Below are 27271 nucleotides of genomic sequence, written 5' to 3'. Positions count from 1 at the left end.
TTCCTCCTGGAGCTGCCAAAAATGGGATTTTCTTAGTTGCTCTTAACTCTCCTCTTTGAGTTACAAATATTTTTCCCTAGCTTTAATGAGGTATATTTAGCAAATAAACTGTATATTCAAGGTATACATGATAATTTAATATATATTCATTGTACAATGATTACCACAAATTAAGTAATACTTCCACCATTAGAGATATTTCATTTGGTAAGAAAAATTATAATACTGAGTAGATTTCTCATGTAGCTGTTTACTTTTGGAAACGTAAACCACTACAAAACCACACATAGCTCATTTAAAAAAGACTAGTGAACTTTCAACACAAGGAATGGGGAACTTTAAAACTATATTTTCCTTTTAGCAAGATCCACAAGAAAAGGATAGAGTATCACGCTTAAAGGGAAACAGATTTGTATTTTTTGGCAAGATCTTAAATCCTCTGTTGCTATATTTGGCTCTCTACAAATAGTCTCTGTACAAGTGCAAAGCAAAGATCAATGCTGGTGTTCTTCATTCAGCTATAGCCAAACTTGGTATGGAAAGTAAAACAATTGTGTTTGAATGTTGTTTCTAACAAAAATTTGCTTCTCGTCTATTGATTAGTAACATTGCATAGTGTGGATACTTAATTTGAACATTACATGTTCACTTTGCTGTCACAGTTTTTCCACTGTTTAACTGATAACAGATGGAATGATTCAATCTGAACAGAAGTGTTAAAGCTTTACCATGTCAATGTGGTCATCTGTTGCTATTGAGTCAAATGTGTATGGGCAGGTCAAATGAGATGCTTGGAGACTTAGGACATCACAGGATGGGCATATGTCCCCAAAAAAGGAAGCAAAACAATTGAGTTATAGTTGGTTGTCCCCAGAGAAAACACACTTCAGCTAGGAAGAATCTGCAGTAGATGACCAGCTTTTCAACCCCAAGTGCCTGTCTTATATAAATACCACATAACCCCTTGGATTCCAAATCACCATAATAACTACTTGAAACTTTTGAAAATGCAACAGGAGTTCCTTTATATACAGTTTTTCAAGTGAATGAAGATGAACATGAATGCCCCTGCAAACATTGTGCCTTGCTAGTTGCAGTGAAACATTAAATCCTCCTGTTTATAGAGCTGATAAAAAACAAAATTCTTTCAGTTCAATAACTGTAATAGTGACCCCAATGATATTGACATCCCAATCTTCAGAACTTGTGAATATGTTGTCTTACAAGGAAAAGGGGCTGGGAGATGGGATGATTGCTCTGAATGGTACAGGAGAAACCAACATAGTCTCACAGATCCTTAAATACCTAAGCAAGAGGCAGAAGGGAGGGTGAGAGTGAGGCTTTGAAGCAGGAGAAGAGGGCCTTGTGAAGGATTCTAGAATCTGGAAACTCTCCAGGAGAATCAAGACAGAAAACTGCCTGCTCTCTGTAGCCCACCAAAACAACACTTTGGCCAATGTTGGACTCACCAAATTGTAAAATATTAAACTTGTTTTAAGACAACTTAAATATTTTTAGTAAATTTATAAAAAAGCTATAAGAACCTCATATGCTAGTCAAGCCTTATATGTCAGACAGTAAAGATGGCCATGCAAATTATTTCACTGGGATACTGGAGGGTATACTTATTTAAATACTGATTTCCAGACTTTTGCATTTTCACTTTAAAGATTCACTTAATAAGAAAATAGAGGAGCCCCATCTAGGGCCCACATCCACATCTTTTTTCATTAAAAATACAAGGTCTTAGAATTCTTCTGTGGCAGTTGTTCAATGACAATGAGTCATAGAAAATTTTTTGTCAGTTTGTCTTTTCATACTACTTATAGCATGTCTGTGTCAACAACTGAAAAACAAACAAACAACTCTCTCTCTCTCTCTCTCTCTCTATATATATATATATATATATACACACACACACACACACACACATATATATCCCTCCAAGGATCAAATGAATACCTCAGAAGCACTGTTTAAAAACAAATCTTGATTCCCGCTGTTAAATAATTTGCACAAGCCATCCCACTTCCCCTTTCATTATAAACATTTGTTTTCTACACCACTCTACACTGCAACATATAAGTGTCTTGGCTGTAAATAATAACCTCATAATTTGAAAGCCTATGATGCAATTTTGAAAGATATTTATAAGTTGTTTAAAAATGAAGGAAACAAAAAAAGAATTTAGCCAATTCTTAAGAAATTCAGATCAAATCAACATTAAAACTACATTAAAATATAAACTTTAAATTCACATTAAATTATTTATTGAACAAATTGAAGATAATGACATCTTTTTCATTACAAAAATTTCCATCATTTTATATCATTGACACATAGGTATGAGTCCTGCATTTAAAGAGCAAATAGAAATGAAAAAGTCTCTTCCCCAACCTCCCACAAAGAAACAAAACATATGATTTCATAATTATTTTATAAAGCCGAAAGTTTTATGAATTACATATTTTTGTTAATTAAGAATGACAGCATAACTAATATTAGTTAATTTTCCTCTCTGAAATCAGGTATAATTAAGGTAGGATAATTTCTGACAAAACTAACAAATCTGGATTTGAATGTATTTCAATGCCATAAGATAATATTTTTGTTATGAGTTTTCAGATTACCTAATCAAGTGAATAAAATAAAGTGTAGCATACTGTGTATTTTTTTCCTCTATGAAAAATTTGACTTTACCTATGTTTATGCAATACCAAATTTACTCCATATTTCCCCTTTAAATATATGCACTTTAAAATTATACAAATAATTCACATGAAAACATTTCCCTATATTGTATATCCTGAAAAAAAACTGAATGGAATATTTTAAAATCAGATAGAATATTCAAGATTGTACATAGCCTAAGAAATTAAATCAAGTGTGTAAATAACCATTAACTTTTGCTCTAGCTGCAACATAGAAAATGTACAACTCTATTAGTATAAAGAGATCAATAGAAAACTTCACATCTTATGCATATACCAAACAACTAACTAAAGAGTCTTGTATTCTAAAAAAATTATTCTTAGACCTAAATTTAGTAGTCCAGAAATTGTTAAAAAGGAAGATAATTGATGATGACCTGCCTTTTTCTAGATGGTGTCCTTAGACAAAGGAATTGGTGAATGATACTTAAATGTATTAGAATTTCATGGAATTTTAAGAGATTTACATAAATTTATTGAATCAAATTAATCTGAGATTTCAAGTGAATATTAGTTTGATTATTTGAAATCATAAAAATAGTTTTCAAGCAAACAAAAAAGCACAACTGAAATAAGAAAATTAAGACATTTAGCAATAATGGCTACTCTAAAGGTTTAAAATCCCCAGAACCACTAAAAGAAAACTCTTAATGCAAACTTCTAAAAAAAATCTGTTCTTTGACCGCTGTCTACGACCACATAACCAAGACATTAACCTTTTGAAGCTGTTGAGATTGAGGTTTCCTTGCAGATGCCACTTATATCCCCATCACCAGAGTCATCCAACTCTTTTATAGCTTATATATTCATTTTCAACATAAATTTTGGATCAAAATATGATCCTAATTTTTCTAAAAACATTTTAACCACATTTTTAATGCCTTCATAATGGATTGAAAGAGCTCTCAAGCCTTTCAATGTTTCTAGAGAGTAAACTATAATTTCTCTCTCAAACAAGTCTTATATTTTCTGAAAGATATATATATATATATATATATATATATATATATATATATATATATATATATATATCTTTTATCCTGCTGGGAGGAAAAAAAAATATGAGTCTTTATGGTCCTGTCCATTAAAATTGGCAGGCTGATTTCATTTTGGTCCCATAGTTTCTACTGTCCTGTCAGCTGCGAAGGAGATTCATCACAGGGATTCTAACTGCCATCAATACCCTTTGTAACTGCAATGGTTTGAGTGAACTCTTTTCATCTTCAATAACTGACATAGTGTCAACATCTGCTTCCAATAAAGTTGTTTCTTTTTTTCTCAAGTAGAGTAAATTTGCTGACTGAGATTGTAAAGGGTTGTTTTCCCCCTCCTTTTCATGAGTTCATGGGGGGATATATTTTCCACCATATTTTGCAACTTTTCCTCCAAGGAAAATTAAAAAAAAAAAACTTGGATAACTTCAGATGACACGTTCTTATTCCAGGTGCCAAGTAAACTCATTTGTAACTGAAAAATATAAACTTTGATGATTTAATGTCACTATCCTCTTAATTTTAGAGATAGCAATACATAGGGACCCTAGATGAATTACATTTTGAAATATGTGAGAAAACTCCAAGTTGGGTCTTCAGAAAAGCAGTCATGTATCTATTTGGTTGCCAAAGAAATGCATATGGAAAGTAAAGATAAGGGACATTTGGCAGGTCAATTTAATGACTTAATTACTCAACTCATGGACATTTTTTGGTAGCTGTCATTTGTTGAGCACATAATGTGAGCCAGCTTTTATTTTTATATATGTATGATTTACCACTTCTGCAGCCTGTTAGAAATTAGTACCCCATTTTACTTAAGAGGTAAATAAGTGAAGTCCCAAATCTCACATTACATTGTGGCTAAGCCAGAATTCAAAGAAAGGCCTAATGTCCAAACTTTCTTCCATTAACTTATTCTGTTCCCTACTCATCTCCCACTCAAAACTCAAACATGTGTACTTTCCTTTTCCACCACAAAATGCCACTGCTCCCAGTGGCTTAATTCAGCAAATACTATTTAATAAAAGGACACTGAGGAATAGAATGTAGCTTCTTAAAATGTCAAGCCAGACAGAAACTCAAAGACTAGACTCTGTCACATATTCTGCAAATCTCAGAATAAAAATGGGCAAACATTATTGGCATAATAAATAATGACCACCTTAGGGGTATCATTTATAATAGTTTCTAGAGTTCTTTGCAAATGTTATAAAATCAAAGAAATCAATTCCTTAATTATTTGCAATTCACTAATTCTCATTTTGTACATTTTTTGAACAATCTTGGCCATTTTTGTTTAGCATAATGTAAATAAACTTATGATCAAAGAGTAAGAGAAAAATTAGAGCAGACAGTGAAGAGAGGGTGGCTAATCTTAGAAAACATACTAGTTTTTAAAAAGTTTACACAGTCTCTTTTCAAATTAACAATGAAGCATCACATCTCTTGTTAGGATCCTAACTTGCCAACATTATGTTGTTTCTTAGCTCCTGGCAATTTAGTGGTGGAAGCACAGATTAGATTGAGAATAAATGAGAAGATTTTCCAGTATTTACTTCTTAGGAGTTTTAGATAGTTGCAGTGGAGCATCCTTTGTAAAATATTCAAGGGTCTAAGTCAAGTTAGGAAGACCACTGATAGCCTTCAGTAAAGTAATTTAGAAACCTATAAGTTCAACTGTAGCATTTTGATGGGAGAAAAACAGACCTAGAAAATGATAGCATTTTAAGTGTAAAGGAAATTCAGATCATTGTGCTAAATTACAAACCATCCCGTTTTATAACTTCTGGTAGTAATGGTGACATGGCAGGACTAAGGGATGCCAAACAATTAAGAGAATTTGTAAGTAGGCTCTGCCTCTTTCTACTCAAATTTGATCCACTCCTTTGGTGACAGTGTGCTAACAATACCTGAGCCTGTTCTCAATGAGATAGCTTATTGATGGAAATTTTCCTATGTAAAAAAGAATTGGGGTTCTTCATTTTCTCAGGTCGCCACAGCCAAGAAATGTTTTGTCCATAGTTAACAGAGAGAGATAGAACAAAGTCTAAAATCAGGATGAAGCCAGTTGTTACTCTTTCAATTCAATTCAATGGAGCAAAGGAAAGAAGCAAAGAGTTAATGCTTTTTTTCCCCCTTCTTAATTGAGAAAATCCAATTGAATGATCTGAATGAGTTCAAGTATGACACTGTTCTAAGAGAAATTGCAAAGGAAGTTAATAGATTCCTAGGTAAGAGGAGGTAAATAAATAATCCCCAGTGAGTCATCCCACGGGAACTACTGAAGGCTTGTTTTTGAAAACTCAAGAGAACTCAAGACAAAATAAATTGTATAGATTCATCAAACTGTGTGCTCCACATATTTGGCAGATTACAAAAAAAAATTACATCAAATCAAATTATATGTCAAAATGTACATAGTTTAATCAAGCCACTTCCCTGGAAAGTGAAGTTTATATTATAAGTGAGTGGAAGTTTCCTCAAGTTTGGACTTCACATTGGTAAAACTGTGTATATTGTTGAGGAGAAGCAAAATATGGAGTGATGAGAATACAAAAGAGTGTACAGGTTTACAAGTCAAAGAATGCATCAGGAAAGAAGACTAATGCAGAAAACATAGCCAAGATAATATTTGAAAATTACATATGAGAACTCTGTCTACCTAAGCATGTTGTCTTGTCAATGTTTATTCACACATATTATATATGCAACTAAAGATGCTAGTATCACTTCACTGAAAATCTGATTTCTTGTTGGTAGAGAGAGATAGGAGAAACTTGAGAAACTTTTTATCAAATGAAAACACCTATATTACATTGACTTTTTATATGAAGCCCTGAAAGCAGTTGAAAAGAGGAGAGAATTTTGTCTTTAAATTCCTTACATTATCAATAGCTGCCAACTTCTTAATCCTAACCTTTCCCTAATAGTGTCATAATGATAATTTTTACTTTAAAATCTTAGTTAGATCCTGAGGGCCACATCAAATTGTATCCTCAAATTTAAAAATTTTAGCCCAATTTCAGTAACTGTGGTATAAACATAAATAATCCCAATATAAATTATATTTTGCCCTAAATTTTTAAAAGGATTGAAGCAAGTAAAACTAAATTTGAACAATAACAAAAAATGGCTTGCACAATGCTATTGAAAATATTACTTATAGATTTTTTTTTTCAATTTGCAATGATGAGTGGCATGATCAGAAATAGACAGGGCTTTGTGATATGTCTAGTATCTTTCTAGATATTATTCCTTCAAAATCACTTAAAAATAACTTTTGAAATTGCCACTAATGAGTAATAAGAAACACAGAAAATAAGTCATTGGCACCCACAGATCTCATGGTTAAATATATTTTATCCCAGTATAAGTAGTTGTATTAAAACTCTGGTTTGATTTATCAAAGTTGGATGGACTAAAAAGAGGAGTGTACTATAAGTAAAATTTCCATCTAACTGAAAGTTTGTGCAAACTTTCTTCTTAGTCAACTTCTAAGGACTCTTTGGAAGAAATCAAAGTAATGAAATACTCTTTCTTTAGTGTGCTCCACCCCCTGACCAAAAAAAAAAAAAAAAATCTCCCTTTCAAAGTTATATATATATCACTCAAAACTAAGTGAGCTAGCATGGAATTAAATCTTCACTGACATTTAATGTAAAAACAATACTGCATTGGTTTGGCTGTGATATAGCTACTTTTGTTGAAAGGAGAAAATACTGAATACTTGAGGTAACCTAGAAAGCACAGACAGGAACATATCACACACATTTGAAAGATAAGCATTTAAACATTTTTGCCAGTGCTTCTCTGAGATCAAGTTCTTTAAACAGAACTCAACAATTGTTACGATATTAAAAAAAAAAATACATCCCCCCAAAATAGCCCATCAATGCTAAACCAAACTTTCTGTATTTCTACAAAAATAGATGCACACATAACTACAAAATTGTATTCCTGAAAGAATGAACATTTTCATTTGTGGTTCATCTTTTCCTGACAAGGTGGCCAGTTGGAAAAAAAAAAAATGACACAAAAACTATCCCAAGTACTGGTAAAAGCAAGAAAGTAAGGAAGAGTTGCACAGTTGACAAAGGCTCAGATGAGGGAAAAATTAAAACTGCTTTTCTTCAATGACTAGGACCCACTCTGCTTTCTCCAGAAAAGGTTCAAAACCAAAGTAAACTGCCTGCCACTTCCGCTTCTCCTTCCACGTTTCTTGCGTCCCATTGCGGAATGGAAAATCCCAATGGCATCTTTCTCCAGTGGGCCTTTGGATTCAGGCTGCAGCCTGACTTGCTAACACTGGATGCTTCAGTACCAGGGTGATTCCTTGCTCTTGTCTTGATGCTGCAGACCTAGAAAAGAAGAATGTGGATATGAATACACACTGTACTAAAAAATGTGCACAACCTGCAATGCATTGGATGTAAAAGCCAAAAAGAATACAGGCAGCTGTGAGAAATGACCTCAGGACAACCTAGTCTCTAAGAAAATCCTGGGCTTCTATTCACAATTTTCAAAAGGCGTACCAACACAATATGTGACAAAAATTCTATATAAGTGTCATTTGTGCAGTAATATATATTATATATTATAAAATATATAGATAGATATATTAGCTATGGTTTTTCTCCTGGTATTGAGTGAATAATATATCCAAAAACATAAACAATAATTTTATTCGTAATTTCAAAAGGAACTGATATTTTGAAGAAACAAATGATAGCCAAACTTTGGGGTATATTTAGCAATATTTTAATAGTTTAGTCACTATCAAAAAAAATGATACTTCAGGACTAAAATGATAAACAAATTATATTGTTTTGAAATATGTTCCACAATGAAATTAGTATAAATTATAGCTAAAAGCCAGATTTATATGAATTTATACTAAAAGCAATGGCACAGATTTTGTAATCCCAGCAACTTGGGAGGCTGAGGTAGGAGGATCTCAAGTTCAAAGTCAGCCTCAGCAACTTAATAAGGCTCTTAGCAACTCAGCCAGATCCTCTCTCTAAATAAAAATTACAAAAAAAAAAAAAAAAAGGACTGGGGATGTAGCTCAGTGTTTAAGTACCCTTGATTCAATTCCTAGTCTCAAAATAAATAAATTATGGCTAAAATGGAGTTTAGAATTGTCAGTGGAAAAACAAAAAACAGTATCTAAAGGAAGATATGAGAACATAGTTTCATTTCAACTTATAGCTCAAATTGGAAAGTTTATCAAAGAATAAAATCAGAAAATATGACTCTGATGTAAGTTTAATGCAGTTGACTGATATCTGATAGGAGCAATTAGCATAGCATCCCTAGCTTATATCCACTTGAAGTCATTTAGATTTTGTTTTGCATTTTTCTTTCCAGCTTTACTGAAGTATAATTGACAAGTATAGATGTATATATTTAAGGCATGCATGTAGCACAAGGCTTTGATGTACCTATATACTGTGAAATAACTACCACAGTCAAATTAATTAACATATCCATCACCTTTTCATTTCCCCTTATTTTTCTATCTAAAGCATATTGTTTGGAAGAGTGAAGACCCCAAACATACTCTTAAATCCTTTAGAATCAAACATCAAAATATAAATGGAAGCCTTAGAAACAAGTGGGGAGGAATGGAATTTGACTGCAGATATGTGGGTGTGAGGGTCTCAGGATATTCTCCTGACTCTTAACACAAAACTGTTATAAATCTGGGTGGACATCAAAAATTAAAGCGTTAAATGACCCGTATGGTTTTAAGGGTTTATTATTACTAAAATATTTATTATTTAATTTTTTTTATATTTGTTTTAATTAGTTATACATGACAGTATGCACTTTGATATATCATACATAGATGGGATATAATTTCTCATTTTTTGGAGTGTACATGTTGCAGAATCATATTGATCATGTAGTCACATATATACACAGTATTAATGTCTGTTTCATTTTACTATTTTTCCTAGCCCTACATCTCCTCCCCTTCCCTCTCATCAATTCCCTCTACCTAATATAAGATAACACTATTCTTCCCTAGTGCCCCTACCTTATTGTGAACTAGCATACGCATATTAGAGAAAACATTCGGCCTTTAGTTTTGTGGGATTGGCTTATTTCGCTTAGCATGATATTCTCCAACTTACTCTGGTTTCTCTTCAGATCATATAAATATTTTGCCTTTTACTAAAATATTCCTTGTATCTCAATTTATAGAAGAATTTTATCAAATAAGTCAAAACCAGACACAATTAGTCATTGAATGCAAGCCTTCAGATGTCAGACAAAATGGAACAGCAAAGATGAGATCAAGAGACAACACAGAGAATTTCAAGTCTGTCTACATTCTATTTCGAATTAGTGCACTGGGAAAAGAAAAGGCAACACATCCCAAATGCAAAAAAAAAAAAAAAAAAAAAGAAGAAAAAAGATACGGTCTTTATTTTTTTCCCTTAGGCATACTGGCATTATGTTTAGACGCATAATCAATACTTTTCTTTTCCAATTTCAAAAGGAGAGAGGGGGATGAAAGAAAAAGGGAGGAGAAGAAGAAATAAAAGGATCTGGGTTGTATCAAGTCACTCGAAGTTTGCTTTACTCATTTTCAAATGATTCTGTGGTTAGAATAATTTGCAACCTGACATAGTCTCTGTTGGGTGACTCTTATAATCTAAACCACCTTTACTGACAATCTGCTGACTACATAAATATTTTTTTCATTATTAAAACGTCTCATCTTCTGTATGACTCAGTGTTTCCACACTTGAAGACTGCATCAATCTATAGGATGTCAGCACTGCAAGTCATGAATATTATTGTAATCATCAAGTGGTTTGACTATCTTTTTTTCTTTTTAAATAAAGGCTATCCCTGGTTTGCTTTGCAAAGACATATGACTCCTTCAAAATTGCATTAGATTTTTGCCATACACAAGTATTGGATTACTTAAGATAGCCCCGATTTTTCAAACAAGAATAACAGAAGGCATCCTCTCATTATAAATTCATCTCTTTGGTTTTTGTTTCCACATCTCTGCAATACTGCAATGTAAACCCCTTTAATAATCAATTCATCTGTGGCCCCAAAGATACTACATATCTAATAGATACTTGGAGTTCCGTTTCTTTTGTGGTGAGATATAAATCAAAACTTTGCTTTAATTACCAGGAATTCATATCTTAATTTCAAAACAGGCATGAGTAATGCACAAGAAAATGAGCAACCTCCAACAAAAGACCCTTCTAAGTTGCAACAGATAAGCAGGGTTTATAATTTTTCTAGTTAAAAGACAATCACAAAGGGTAGATCAAGATATTTAATGGTTAGCCAGTACATTTAGCATTCCTGAGAAAGGAGGGGACAAAACTGTTAAACCATGATCTTTGTGTGGTCCATATATATTTGGGATTTCCCAAATGTTCTTGCCACAACGGAATCCAGTCTTCCACCAGTTTTGCTCCTATTTAGGATTTTGCTGCCTCTTTACTTCTTAACTCAAGCCTCCATGGAATGAGTTCACACCACTTCCTGAGACTACTAGCTACTTGAAATCAACTATGCTTACTTTCTTTTATGGTAATTCAGTTTTAATTTTATTGTTTTAGCCTGTAAGATATCTAGAAGAGAAAATAAACAACATAAAAATGATGTTAGCAGACACTTTCTTAGGGCCTGAATATGCCTGGTGCTGTACTAATTGCTTTACATGAAATGTCTCTTTCAATGTTCCCAACCATGCTGGGATAATACCCACTTTGTCTATGAGAATTTTGAAACTAAGAGAAGTTATGCAACTATTAGGTGGGAAGGGAGAATTTTAAAAGAGGTGTTTGATGTCAGTGTCAGCAGCCCTAATCACAACATATATGCTCACCTATATGTATATGTTGGCTGTGGGCTGTGGCATTGCCCTAATCCTCTCCACTCTTCAAGTAAGAAACTCAATTCAAGGAAAAGTCAGTCTGTTTTTTTGTTGTTGCTGTTTTCTTTTTTAATTTATTTTGCACTGTTTAGAAACATCCTCATTTAGTAGAATTGATATAGGAATTAACAAAATAGGTCACAGTGATTTTGCAACAGCTAAACATGTGACTTTTTTCCCAAGATGCAATAAATGATACACAGTAATGCATTATGCTTCAGATAAAGGTCTCTTCAGTGATATAATGGGATATGCCATTATCAACGGATGTGTTTTTCTATGTGTTTTTCTTTAATGTGACCACTCTTCCCACTACCACCACCAGACTTCACCATTGTGAATTTTTAAAACATAGAGTGGTTATTTATTTGACTCCTGAGGTATGTGTCAGAAATAAACTAGGGAACAAAGACATCAAATTGTTGGCTTCAGAGCCTGAGTCTGAAGTTCAGTTTACAGAAAAGCCTGAGAGAAAATGAAAGCTCATAGTTGCATGTCCTCACTTCAACTCTAATACCACCAGCACTACCACCTGACCAACAGAGAAGGAACAGAAGAAAAAAGTAGACACAAGAAAAGATACTTGGGAAAATTAGGGACAAGAGAGAAATCTTGGTCAAAGAAGAGGTTCAAAATTTGATTTCCTTTCAAAATTTAGAAAATCTGAGTCTTGGTCTGTTCATGCTGCTAAAACAAATCACTATACATAAACTGAGTAGCTTATAAACAACAGAAATTTATTCATCATAATTCTGGAGTCTGGGAAATCTAAGATCTGAGGCAATTAGAGACACAACATCTGGTAGAGGACTCTCTGATTCAAAGAAGGCATTTTCTCAGTGTGTCCTCAACAAGGTGGAAAGGGTTTGGAGTTTCTCAGAGGCCTCTTTATAAGGACACTGATCCCATTTCTGAGGGCTGTTTCCCGGAAGCCCACTCACCTCCCAAAGGTCTAATACCATAGCCATAAGGGACAGAATATTAACATGTGAATTTAGGAGTAGACACAAACATCCAGATTATAAAATTGATGACAAATAACAAGTTACCATTATTGGGAACAGGAAAAATCATAAGCTCTTTATGATTTTAGGAGGGTGCATCTTCACAGATTTGCAAAAGGCTATAGGAATAAGGATAGAGAATAGCAACAGATTGTGTCTAAGTATGAAAAGCTTGGAAACTTCCTGCTCTTCAGTTTCCAATTCCTAGTTTTGTGAATACATCCTAAAGTTTTCATGTACCCCAAATCAAGAAGGGTACAGAAACTGGCACAGAGGGAATGATGGTGGGCTTTGCTGATGGTTTCCATAAGTACCCTAAAGCATAAGAAAGGGCTCAGACCACATCAGACGAGCATTTTGAATGATCACAAACACAAGGAAACTGAACTCACCACCAAGTTTAATAGGGGGAGACACAGTACAGAGAGTGCACAGAGAATCAGACCATACTTCAGGAGGTAGATCAAGAAGCAGGATCAGAATAGAAATGAAATGACCACACCCAGAAGTAAACAGCAACCTATTAGTTGACAAGTTTTTCAATCTAATAACTTCCTAGAAATACAGGGGCAACCACAGGGAAAGCGCAAAGAAATAATTTGAGAAGAGGTGTCAGCTGTAAATGGGAGCTGTTTTTGAATGGAGAGCAATGGAGATATCACCAGATTGGACCAATAATAATCAGAATAAATGAAGCAAAATTTTCTGCAATTACATAGAAACAATCAATTAGGTAACTGAAAAAGTTGCACCTCTGCACAGCTGGGTTGTGGGGACTATCTTGATTGTCAGAGTCACATTCCACTAGAGAAACATGTTCTACTTCTAAGGAAGCATAATCACTTGACAACACACTTGACCACAGCTCTTTACATTGAATGTGCTTCCAATTATTTTTATTGCTGGAGATAAAAGAAGTAACCATAAAATGGGAAACACACTGTTGATAAAAATAGAAGAGAAATAGGAACATAAACTCTGGGAGTGTGTGTAGAACATTCCATGACCTAAAAGTGAAGAAAGCATTTAAATGAATAAATATCAACTTTCAGGTTGTAGATATTACAAGTTTATATGTCACTTAGAAAAGAATGCTTGCCATTAGAATGATAAGACGGTAATTCTTTTCCTGTATTTTAGCAAAATGAATCCCCTACTTTACCCATGCTTTAGTAAAGGTAAGTCATACTTAGTGCAAACTTAAATAAATACAACACTGTGTTGGATACTGCATTAAGACAGCCAACCTTCACCAGCAACCTGATAGCTCATATTGACACAGTGACAAATGAACACAAAGACATGCAAGAAACAGTCATGCTATTTTCTATCACTTTATTAAAATATCTTTGTAAATGATCCTACAACTGCATTTGTGTCTGAGCCTGAGGACAATCAGTTTAAGTTCAAACTAAGAATTTCTAATTAAGACCTATGTGAACATAGCACCCTACTATCAACTTACAGGCAAAAAATATAGAAAAAAAAAGTTGTCCACTTTGGCAACTATGATTTTATTGTAGGTGACTGTCAAAACAGATCAGGTTCACCCACCATGGAAATATCCTTTAAATGTTTTTAAAGCATCTTTGTTTTTTGAATCTTAAAACATCATAAAATTCTAGTTTAAAAGTTCAATATAAGTAGTATTTATAAAAGAAAAACTCTACATAATATCCTCTTGTCATCAGACAACATGCTGAGTATATATTGGATCTATGTACACACGCCACCATTTATACTGTGCTGCAGCTTATTTCACCAGCAATATTATCTTGGAAAACCATAACATTTCAGTATGCACAGGTCACCCTATCCTTCTGAAAGCGTCACAGTATTTACTCCACAGTATGTCATTACTCAATTTTCCATAGCAATACATCATTTGAATACACCCATATACACATATACAGGTGTGTGTGTGTGTATATATATATATATACACACACACACACACACACACACACACACACACATACACACACACACACATACACACACACACACACATTTATCACTTATGTGAATATTTTAGTAGTTATAAATTCTGTAGAATATATTTGTATCATTGCTGAATCCAAGCATACATACTTGTCTATTGGTTCTTCATAGTTATACATAACATTAGTATTCTTAGTTATACATAACATTAGTATTCATTTTAACACAATTATAAAGGCATGGAATATAATTTGCTCTAATTCAGTCCCCATTACTTCCTCTTTCTCTCTCCTCCTTCCTTTCTGTTCCCCTTCCTAAAATCTACTGATCTGTTATTAATTTATAGTTCTTTTTATTAGTGTCCTGTGAATGTATATGATGCAGAGATTCACTGTGGTATATTCATATATGTACATAGGAAAGTTAGGTCACATTCATTCCATTGTGTCTCTATCCCATCCTTCCTCCCTTCCCTTCAGTACCCTGATCTACTCCACTGATCTTTCTTCTATATAACCCATCCACCATTTTAGATTATGTTCTGCATATTAGAGAAAACATTCGACCTTTTAATCTATATATTTGTAAATGATCCTACAACTGCATTTGCATCTGAGCCTCAGGGCAATCAGTTTAAATACAAGCTCAATGTGTGTTTGTAACTATATTTCTACATTTTTGCTACTACTTATGATTTATATAAAATATCTAATTGTTTCCACTTGGATTTCGTTCACAATTAGTGAAGATAAGACATTATGTTTCTTCCCTGTACTTTATCTTTGGCCAATTTTGGGGGGCTTTTTAAAAAGCAATTTGTTCACTGGCTTCTAAGTGTGATTTTTTTTGTATATTAGGTATGTGAAAAATTTTTTCTCATGTATTACAAATATTTTTGCCTTTTTAATAATCTATCTTCATATTTAATATGTAAATGATGGACAATAATTCCTTTTAAAATCATCAAAAATAAGATGTATTCCTCTTGGACCAGATCAAAGATAAAATTTATTTATTAGACATTTTAATGATAATGACTTTCTTATGATTATAACTCTTGCACACCAAAATATTAATAAAAGACTCCCAGTTGTGATTGCATAACTTTCTAGCAGAAAGATATTTTTCTATCTATAGAGAGATTTTCTTGAGGCAATTTAAAATCCACTAAATATCTCCACGTAGTAGCACTGTCAGAAACAATCAGGTGAAAACTGTCTGAACTTGTCAAAATGTCTTTAAACTCAAATTCAAAAAAAGGAGTAGAAATGTAAACTCCAGAAAACTTGATGTTACCAGTAGGCCATAATTTACAGTGTCATTGGAAGTGGGGCACCTGCATACCTAAGGCGAGCATTACAGGTGACAAGCTCTTCACTGCCCAGGTGTTTTCCACTAGTTCTTGTTTTCCTAGATCTAGACAGCAATCCTCTGCCATCTGTCTCTCCTCTCAGAACCTTCCTTCCTTCAAACCATGAGCCCTTCTCAGCACAAAATCTCTAGCCTTTGCCTTTAAGTATCAGCTGCTTCCTCAGACTGGCCCATGTTAAAATGTGCAGCTGGAAGGTAAACTGGCGAGTATTTAAGGCACCATGATACAGAGTTACCAATCTCAAGAAGTCACTTGAAAACTGAACTTGTGGACAAACATAAAATATAAATCACAGAGTGAGGTGGTTTTTGATCATTGTGGCAATTTACCAGGCTCAAATTTGATTCATAACCTCTTAGGTGATAGAGTCTGAGGACCATGAGACACAATATGGAATGCAACTATTTACCAATTCAGTGACCTCAACTTCAAAAGCAGATACAAAGAAACTTTGAAGACAAAGAATGAAGAAAGAAGGGAATGGGAAAGAGTGAAATAGAATACTCTTTGTAATTTCTTCTACAGACTTTCTCCCAGAACAGAGAGGAGCAAGACAAAAAAAAAAAAAAAAAAGTTTGGATCACTTATTGTAACTGAAACCACAAGTTATAATACTCTCAAGAGATTCTAACTATTCAGACATCTGTTGGATAACAAATGCAGCCAAACATGCATCTTTAAAGAGGTTTCTAGGTTATGCAGTGACAGCTTTACAATTCAGAAAATAGATAATCCAACCAGAGGAAAAGCTAATCAGGATCCACAAAAATATCATTAGGGATACAATAACCACACAGGAAACACAGTATCTAGGAGTATCAAATATTTAAAACTTCACAATTTTAAAAATTACTTCAGAACTGCTGGAATACAAACATCTTTTAAATGTGCATTTGGTTTAAATAATCACTTTCTCTAATCCCAGTGACTCAGGAAGCTAAGGCAGGAGAATCACAAGTTCGAGACTAGCCTTGGCAATCTAGAAAGACCATGACTTAAAATTTAAAAAATGCAAAGGACTGGAGATGTAGCTCAGGGAAGAGTGGCCCTGAGTTCAATCCCCATTATCAATAAAAGGAAAAACCAATCTCTTTATTAAAACAAAGTTTATTGTAAAAAAATTCAGTAAGAATGAGATATGTTTTATATCTCAATTCCTGCTCTGACATGGTTAAATTTTTTTGTCATTTCTGTGTGACATGAACACAAGATTACTCTCTGACAATTTCCAGAAGAGTTTGTTCAATCCTAGCAAACATGAATCGGACTTCAATGATTATGAATAAGCTAAGCATCACCTGATATAGCACGAGCAAAGCCAGCATGAAAATAAGCATTAGAACACATGCCTGTGGTCAAACAAAATTTATGAATTTAATTCTCCAGTATATCAAGCTGGATCTAATGGCATATTTTGCCTCTCATCAGTCTTTGCAAGACCTTTTTTTTTTTTTTTTTGGTCATCTTTTTGCCAAGGAATTTGGAACATGTTGGCTACAGACAACTGTTTGTGAAACCCTATATTGTTGATAACTAGAATAATAAGAGAAATGTTAGGTGGCCTGAAAGAGAATAAAGAATATCTGTAAGTTTTTCAGGCCATGTGGAATTCTTGTATATAATCTTTGCAGCCTATTTGAAAACTGATGCAAAATTGGGAAAAAATTCTGAAACAGAGCTCTTCATTCAAGCTGTTCTTTTGGAAGATTCTCTATATGAGATGGGAAAAAATAGCAGAGCACTAGTGAAAAGATGATTTGCTGGTACAGAAAGACCCTGACACCTGAAAATAGACATTCCAATGGTTTGTGTGGTTTTCCACCTTTAAGGGTCATACCAAAACTATCTAAGAGCATTTTAAACCTCTACAGATGCCCCTCGCCACACACAAAGAATCAGTTTCTTTTAGGAAGCCGTGGTATCATTTTAAAAGGCCCCAACTTTCAATATAGCTAGCGAATGACAACTCCTTTAGGAAATCTGACAAGAAGGCTCTAAACATAATTAAATGATAAGATGAAAATGCTAATTAGCCTATTCACCAATAAATATTTTATATACATTTTATATATTATACTGTGTCCCATAAGTTTATATAATTACTTAATAAAAATAAATTTTAAAGAAAACAGTTAAAAGATAATAGTATTGCTTAATTTCACTGTTTTTGAGAAAGCAATTAAGAAAGCAAGAGTTTCTATCCAATTTACACAGCAACTGATACAGTAAACATGTTTTGAATCTCATTCACATTAGCATTAATCAAAATTAATGCAAAAATAGAAGATGCACTAAATCTTTCACAACTTTGAAAAATTAACAGGTGTTAATGGAGTCTTGTGGAGTCTCATTTCTAGTCTGACTTTCTTTTCTGCACCTAAAATTTCTTTCTGATCCATCTGAGTGAAAGAATGAATGCCTTGACAATACATAGGCACAATGGGATGGTGTCTTTTTTTTATTCCCCTCTCATTCCATGTGACAGAGTGCTCTAAAAAGAGAGAAATATGTTCAAAAATGTCTTGGAGATACATAAAATAGTAATTGTTATCATATATATGTCTTATGTATGTAAACATGTTTTATTTTTCATTTGTTACCACACTTTACCACTATGTGCCTAACCAGTAAAAAAAAAAAAAGCACCCAGTATTCACTGTATAGCCAACCAGTGAATACCACTACTGCGAAATTTGGCTTCAACAAATATCACAACTTATAGTCAAGAACAAAAACTAACTTAGATGCGATCAAAACACAAAAAAAGGTATTTAAAGCTTGCATATAAATTATTTCTGATGCTTCACACCTCCAGTGTAATTTTCTTTTTTCTGTTTAAAATGCACCATATTTAATCAAAAATCACAAGAACTTTCATTTGTTTTACTTGTCAACATCTGGAAAACACAACCATGTGTATGGGTTTATTGCAATCTTTTAGCTGGGTCATGTCAGAAACTATAATTTCTGTTTTGAATCCAGGGAAAAGGAGGAGCTAAGAGGTTATGAGACTTGCTCAACATGATACAGCTATGAAGTGGTGGTATGGGTCCCAGAATCTTTTTGCTTTTTTTTTCCTGTGCATATATCTGGACACACATTGCTACATCTCTGTAAAAACTAAAAATCCCTGCATCGACCATTATTTTTTTAAGATTCACTAAGTGATTGGGGAGAAATTAATCTCTTTCTCTTTTCTATTCCTCCTTGTTCACCTCTTTCTTGGAGACGAAGGAGGGTATAGAGCTCAGTGGTAGAGTGCTTGTCAGTCATGCATGAGGCCCTGCTCAGATCAAAAAAAATATATATATATATGTATATATATGTATATATATACATATATATATATATATATATATATATATCTCACAGATGTACTTATATAATTTTTTTCCTTCTTTCTGGACTCCCCTTCTTTCATTCTCCTCAAACTCTTATTAGTGAGCCCAATATTGCAGCCCCAAAAGTAAACATGATTTGACAAACTACTTTTCTCTGCTTTCATTAAATTACATGTACATGAACACATCACACAGACCAACACATTCTGGATTTTAAAGAAAAAAAAGAAAGGAGATATATATGTATGTATGTATGTGTGTGTGTGTGTATATATTTTATATGTAAATATATGTGTATACATATATATTTACATATATATGTATATATATATAAAAGCAGGAAAGCATATATATATGTTTAAGGAAAGCATATATATACACAAATATATGTATATGTATATATATATCTAATATATGTATATATGTTCTTATACATATACATACATATATATACATATACATATATATATGTATATATACATATATATACATATATATATATATATGTTTTCCTACATTTTTTTTCCAGTCAGCAATTCCACATGGAACATAATTCACTTATAGATTCTCCTCTTGGTGACAGTCACTGAATTCTAGTCTTATCTAGTCTTATTATGAACATTATTACTAAACATTTTTTTATTCAAACATCCTTAAATGCTCGCATTTATGTGTAAAAGACTCAGGGATTAAAATGTGGAGCCAAAGCTTATGAGTACTTTTGATGTTAATTCCATTTTCCAGGCTACTTTTTAAAGGTTACAACTCTTTAATTTCCTACCAACAATATATATGGAAAATAGAATTTTCCCTTAACCGAGATATCTTATACAAGGATTCAAATTTATACACTCACAATTATTTCCATTACTATACAAATTCATCCTAAAACATTCATAATGCTCTCAGAAGGCTTCTGAACTTGTCCTATCAAGCAAGATAAGGATCTTAGGCAAATTCCCATGGATTGGGCATCATGACATTATCACACTATTCTATGGCGAGAGGCCCAGGGAAGAGCACAGGCATGATGTCTACATGGCTCTGGGAGAACAGGGGAATTTCATTAAAGTCCAGCAAAATCCAGCCATGGATACATGAAACTGACAGCAGGGCTCTGGAATGCATTTCTCCCCTCTGATTCACCACCCAGTTGCTTTTCTTGCACATCTCACTATCTGGCTGGGATCTCCTGGCATTTTGCATGCTTCTCAAACATGGTTTCCATTACTCTTCTGGTCATGAAATTGTCATTCTGGACATGTGCCCTAGTCAACTAACACCATTCAAGAGTGTGTAAATATTTTATTATATGTGTGATAGGTTTTTTTTTCTCTCAGTGAAAATAGGTTTATGATATATAGGCAGGGGTAGCTTTGTAGAAAGGGTGAAGCAATCAGTTGTTGATTACCACGCAACCCTAACCAAAACACACACACAAGAAAAACTTAACAATTACAAAGGTCCAAAGAAAGTATTTCCATTAGTTCACAAATGTCTGCCATATATATATATATATATATATATATATATATATATATATATATGGCAGACATTTATATATATATATATTAATTTGCGACTATTGCTTTGTGACACTTTAACTTTCCTTACTGAAATAACACATTCAATGTAGGTATTCAAAATTCTGTAAATATTTACTGAACAGCATTACTGCCACTGAGAAATACTGACTAACACTGGATTCTGTATGGATACGCTGTTTAATTTTTCTATCTGCTGAAATCAAATATTCAGAAATAACTTCTGAATATACAATAAATAAGATTTCATAATTTCCTAATCACTGATAAAAGTTAATAATATTGTCAAGAGTAAGAATAGATGTTTGTTTACAATTCAGCCACCTTTTATAAATGTATTAGCCATGGGAGTCTAATATATGTTCCATAGGAAGAGGTGAAGTGAAAAGGAGAAATTATTTTAATGAAGCATCTACATAATATTTGTTACTTTGATGCCTTCTCTTCCCTAGAGTTAAAAGTATCATAGGGCCATGATATTTTAATATTACCTAGAGTACCCTCTAAATTATTATTGTGGATCTCTGATAATTCCTCTCCAAACTTACTACATCTCTCTTTCATGATAAAGCTTGGAATTGGAGCATAGTGATACGAATGAATATTCTAGCATCTTAAGTAACTCATGATTTTCTTTAGTCCTTCCTTATAAATGAAAATGTTTAAAAAGAGAAACTATCTCTCAGCAGTGATTGGATATGAAGCTCCATAATTTTAAACCTTTTAATAGTCCAATTAAATTACAAAATTAGTAATATTTTTTTTTTTTAAAGAGAGAGTGAGAGAGGGAGAGAATTTTTAATATTTATTTTTTTTAGTTCTCGGTGGACACAACATCTTTGTTGGTATGTGGTGCTGAGGATCGAACCCGGGCCGCACGCATGCCAGGCGAGCACGCTACCACTTGAGCCACATCCCCAGCCCCTAGTAATATTTTTTAAAGCTTTTGGAAGAGTTTAGCAAGGTTATTTTGAGAACTTTCAATGACAGTCTTTTTGATCCAGGTTTGTTAGCATCAGACCAGCTACAAAAAAAGCATGGCTCTCAGAATATTATCTAGAGATAACAATTCACATGGTGGATGAAAAAGCAATGTCAAACTAGACATCTACTGGTCTTTTATGCAGAGAAACCATTCTCCATTTACTGCTGTTGTATATCAGCTATTTCTTGTCCTGCTTTACTGTTTCCTGTGTTTAATAAATCAAATATATTTATGTTTCTACTAATGGATTTCATTGCAAAGCATTCTTATAGCACTGACTACCATGATCTTAACCAGTGAAGGAGTTTAACCTATTTCAAATGAAACACTATATGTTCTATAGTGACTTTAAAAAAAACTTTTCTTGAATTTTGCTTTAGTACTGAGTATTGAACCCAGAGCCTCACACATGGTAAGCACATGCTGTATCACTGAGCTACACCCGAGCCCTACTATGTATCTATTTTGAGCAATAATAATTCCCACTTGAATTCCATTATAATTTTGTCATTTGTAAACATGGTCCTTCTGATAGATGTTCACATTGCAAGATTCAGAGTAAACCAGGGTTTGTTTTTAAATGTATTTTACTCCATAAGTTTTCAGAAATCTACTTAATGTGATTTCATTTTAATGATTTTATCAGACACAAAGTGTCCATCAAAATAAATGAATAAAGACATTCTTCTATTTCTAACTCCCCCAGTGATGCCCAGTATTCCCTATCTAATATCAAAATGTAGGTTCTCCTCATACAATTTTTAGCAGATTTCCTAACAGAGAAATTCCATTCATAGGCCAAAGAATTAGGCCCATTGACATTCATTTCTCTTCAGAAATAATCTAGTTCATTCTTCAACATCTGACACAGTACTAGAAATACTTTTCTGAACTTAAGAAAAATTTCATTATCTGAATTTCACAAGTAATTTGTAGATCTGATAATTGTTGTAGTTCTGTTTTTCTCTGTCTGACCAAAACCAATTTCCTGTGATACATAATCTTGATTTTACTTGATATTTGAATATATCTTGTCAGTGAGAAATCAACTAGATAATACTTATTATCTAGCTAACACCATAGTTTGGAACAGTCTCATATAATGATTCCCTCACTGAACCTACTACTCCGGGGCTAATTATACACATCTATGACTAATACTCTTTTTTTTCCTTTTTTTTTATTGGTTGTTCAAAACATTACAAAGCTCAGGTAGGTTTTTGGAAAAGTCAGAATAACATTAGCGTGTTCTATTCCTTTTTAGCTCCACATTTCATGATCTATGTTATAATAAAAAATGTTGTTTTGTGTTTTAACTTTAGTTTACCTAAATGTATCTCAAAAAAAATATGTGAACCTAAACTGTAATATATATATCTATATATAATATAATATAATGTAATATATATATCTATATGTAATATATTTATATATATATAAATATATATAAAATATATATATAAAATGTTGCATTATTGTGCTATTTATCAAAGTAAAAGAGAATAAATTCATAACAAAATTTTAGCTAAAATAACAGGAGGTCTACAAAGAAAAATAAATCTGTGAATCTACAGATGAATACCATTCTCAAGCCATAAGCAGCTTGTGTTTACAGAGAAGAAGTCACATGACAAAACATGACTCCTTCTACTTTGGGTAAGTTTAAATACAGAGAATGAAGTGGAAGTTATAAATATAGTCAACTTTGTATTTTAGTAAAAAAAAAAAACTCATTGACAAAATTCTACTTGAAAAATTAATTCAAACTGGCTGGGAAACGCAAGATTGTATGTCTTACATAAGGTAAATTATGGACAATAACAGGAAATAGGAATGACAGCATTTCAATGAAATGAAGTAAATGGTTATGACCAGTGAAAGAGGATTACTAGATCAGAATTTAATTAATGTCATCACCCAAAAATCTGTGAATAAGAAGATGCATTTTCTTGCATTCATATGCATGTCTGATAATATATTATACACAACCACAAACCCTCCCACACTTAACTCTCTTCTTTCTGATGCACACAGGCTCATTTAATATCCAGAGGTTGTTTGAAATTAGTCCTCCCTTCATTTTACCATTCTAGATATTATCTCCAGTCCCACCTACCCTGAAACTAAACCACTTCATAGCTGCTTAATGGGAGAGGAAACTTATGAAAGTTGAAAGCAATGGCTTTTACTATGAAGAAAAATTAAGCTAAGTGAGTCCAAAAGCTTTTTTTCAACTAAGCCCACATGCTAGAATCAGTGCTTCTATGGAGGTCACAGAACCTGGTTTTGAGATTGCTAAAGGAAAGGGGAGAAAGAATAATAGAAGATTTGTGATAACAGCATTTTGGCAAAGATATATTTTCCCAAGAAGGGCAGATATCATATCAACACACTGATTATCTCAAGGTAACTGTAATACCTGTTCAACAAGAGAGTAATAAGTGAGATAGTGCCAGTACAAGGTGAAGGGGAGAAGGCTCCCTGGATACAAATTCTAAGGAGGTGTGCATACACACAACCCTGACAGTAAGGAGGCCTTTACATTTTGTGTGCCAGAGAACTTGACTGAACTCATTGTAGTTCAGTTCTTCAGAAATGATGCAACATTTCACTTAATTCTTATGGAAGAATTTTACTTACCAAACTACAGAGCTCTATTATAATGAAATGCTGTAATTAATTTTAAAAAATGAAACTTCTAAATTTATAAAGGAAATTTAAATTAATTATAGATATGATAAATGATTTTTTAAAAAATAAACTTCCAGAAATACAGAAACATAAAATGAAAAATGAGAGCCTCTCAATCCCACAAGATATACATTTAAGAGATTTAAGAACATGTACATATACTCATCATGAGTGTTCATAGCAGCATTATTCATATTAGTCAAAAATTAGAAACAAAGCAAATGTTCACCAACTAATTCATGGATAAACAAAATATGGTATATTCATACAATAAATCCACCCATTAAAAAAGGAAAAAATATATGATATATACTACAATATGGATGAAATTGGAAAAGATTGCATTAAGCAAATGGAGACACCTAAGGTTAGATAATATATGAGCCTATTTATATACAATGACCAGAATAGAAAAATCCATAGAGGCAGCAAATTGACTAGTGGTTGATAGGATAGGGTAGAATAAGGAGTGATTCCTAATGAGTACACAGGATCTTGCGGAGGTTATTGAATGTTCTGGAATTATATTGAAAAGGGTTACACAATATGGTGAATAGACTTAAAGCTACTGAATTGTATTCATTAATTGTGAGGTACATCAACATAATAATTGTTTAAACTTAAAAACAGTGAGTCTGTTTACCTTTTCTTATGTAACTAGAATTTAGAGACTATCTCTTATATGCTAGAGCATTTGTAAATGTTTCACTGAAATGATACATTTAACACTCAAAATGATGGTATATTAGGCATCTTTAATGCATAAGAAACCTGAGGCACTGGGAGGGGGTTAAACAATTTGCTCAGAGTCTGCTTATTTTGTTTTGTAAATGACTAAGCTGAGTTTATGAAATCAGGCTGTCTGACTTTAAAACTCAGGTCACGTGCTAAGCTACCAGGAGTAACTACCATTAACAGTTGGGAGAATATAATTCTAAATAATTTTCACTGAGGAAGTATGCTATAGTTTGGTGTCACCAAGAGATCATGTGTGGGACAATGCAAGAAGGTTCAGAAGAGAAATGATTAGATTATGAAAGCTTTGAACTAATGGAGAGATTAATCCATTGATGTGCATTAACTGGCTGTTAAGTGTAGGTAGGTAGTGTGTGGCTGTCACTGGGCATGTGCCTTTGGGGTTTATATTTTATCCATGAAGAGATCTCCCCCCCACCTTCCATATGTGTGTGTGTGTGTGTGTGTGTGTGTGTGTGTGTGTCTGTATGTGTATGTGTATGTGTTTCTGTCTCTTCATCCTGCTTTCCAGATCCTGAGTTACTTTTATCCAGAGTCATTCTGCCTTGATGTTTTGCCTCACTTTGGGCCCAGAGATATGAAGGGGGCTGTCTATGTACCAAGGCCACTGAAACCATGAGCCTCAAATAAACTTTCCCTCCTCTATGTTGTTCTTGTCAGGTCTTTTGGCCACAGTGACAACAAAGCTGACTAAAACAGAGTACATATCATTTAAATTTGGGCTGTGACAGTTTGAGCAGAGCTGAGTAGTGGTGACAAAGACTACATGATCCAGCAAAACAAACTATTATCTGGTCCTGTACAGAAAAATTTCACATTTGCACCAAACTGTACATGTTACTACAAAACTTTCTTTTATCATTTCATGCTATATTATGTTGAACCTTTCAGATTTCCTTATTTTCTTTAAATGTCTGCAAAATAAAAATATACCCACAGTTATTAAGTCATTTGCAAAGAACGGAAAGTTTATGTTCCGCCCACAGATTCTTACATTGAAATCCTAACCTTCCAAGGTAGTGGTATTAGAATGTGGAACTTTAACGTGGTGATCAGGTCATAAGAATGGAGCCCTCATGAATGGGAATAGTGCCTTAAAAAAAAAAAAAAAAGAGGTCCTAGGGTGCTCATTTGCCCCTACCACCAACCATATGAAGTCATAGCAAAACAATGGTCATCTATGAACTAGGAAACAGGTCCCCACTGGACACAGGCTCAGCCACTGTGCTTTGATCTGGGACTCAGTAGTCTCCAAAACTGGGGGAAAAAATATCTTGTTTTTAATGCTATATAATGATATTATATAGTAATAGTCACCAAGATTATGTCATTTTTTGGTAGCAGCCTAAAATGAGTAAGACCACTTCTCTATGGAAACACCATGGCTAAGAAAAACACCATGTCATTTAACAAACTACCGTAAAAAAGTTGAATTAATTTATTTACTCTCTAACACGACCTATATTTTGGTGGTCTAGATATCTAGACTTTGAGAAGCGTTATGACTTTCTCACCTGAATAAAGCTTTCTTCTTTGGCTGTTCAGTAGCCCTCCAACATTGATGCTGAGACCTGAGCTGCAGAGTCAGGTCAGTGTGATGCAATCACATAGAGGAAACTGTCCCTCACTCTTCTCAGCTACCTTATCCTTTCCAAGCTTGTATCTTTTACATGGAAACTTATGATCTCTTACAAGTAGTTGTAAGAAAAAAGCTACTATCCGGTTGTTGTCCTTCTATAGTGAATACTGTGGTGTGCCTTTTGTGACTGAGGCATTCATTCTCCTCCCGTTGGTAGTTCATGACTTAAGAGTTGATTCTTTGGGAACTGCCTTCAGCTCAATGGAGACAACTTTATTATGGCCTTCTACTAGAGGCAGATCACAAGCAATAACTGGTGAATGCAGAAATAGGAAAGGCAGATGTCCTAGGCTCAACGACAATGATGGAGGGCCATCCAGCTGCAGAGTTCTCTGTGAAGTAAGGTCTGTACTGACCTTAATTCAACAAGCAAGACTTTC

The 27271-nt window shown here is 33.5% G+C and overlaps 1 protein-coding gene across 3 annotated transcripts in view; it reads right to left on the bottom strand.

Annotated features, from left to right (window-relative positions):
- Positions 1–3722: 3722 nt before the first annotated feature.
- Positions 3723–27271, bottom strand: part of VGLL3 (vestigial like family member 3) — a 46893-nt gene continuing 23344 nt past the window's right edge. For all 3 annotated transcript variants that reach the window (XM_081300944.1, XM_081300945.1, XM_081300946.1), the window contains exon 4: positions 3723–8064. In XM_081300944.1, the coding sequence (XP_081157070.1) occupies positions 8021–8064 (44 nt within the window). In that variant the 3' untranslated portion in view covers positions 3723–8020. The remainder of the gene's footprint in view (positions 8065–27271) is intronic.

Source organism: Spermophilus citellus, assembly GCF_964194105.1.
Source record: "Spermophilus citellus genome assembly, chromosome: 7".
Lineage (NCBI taxonomy): Eukaryota > Metazoa > Chordata > Mammalia > Rodentia > Sciuridae > Spermophilus > Spermophilus citellus.
Note: the sequence above shows the minus strand (reverse complement) of the source record. Positions and strands in the feature narration are given on the sequence as shown.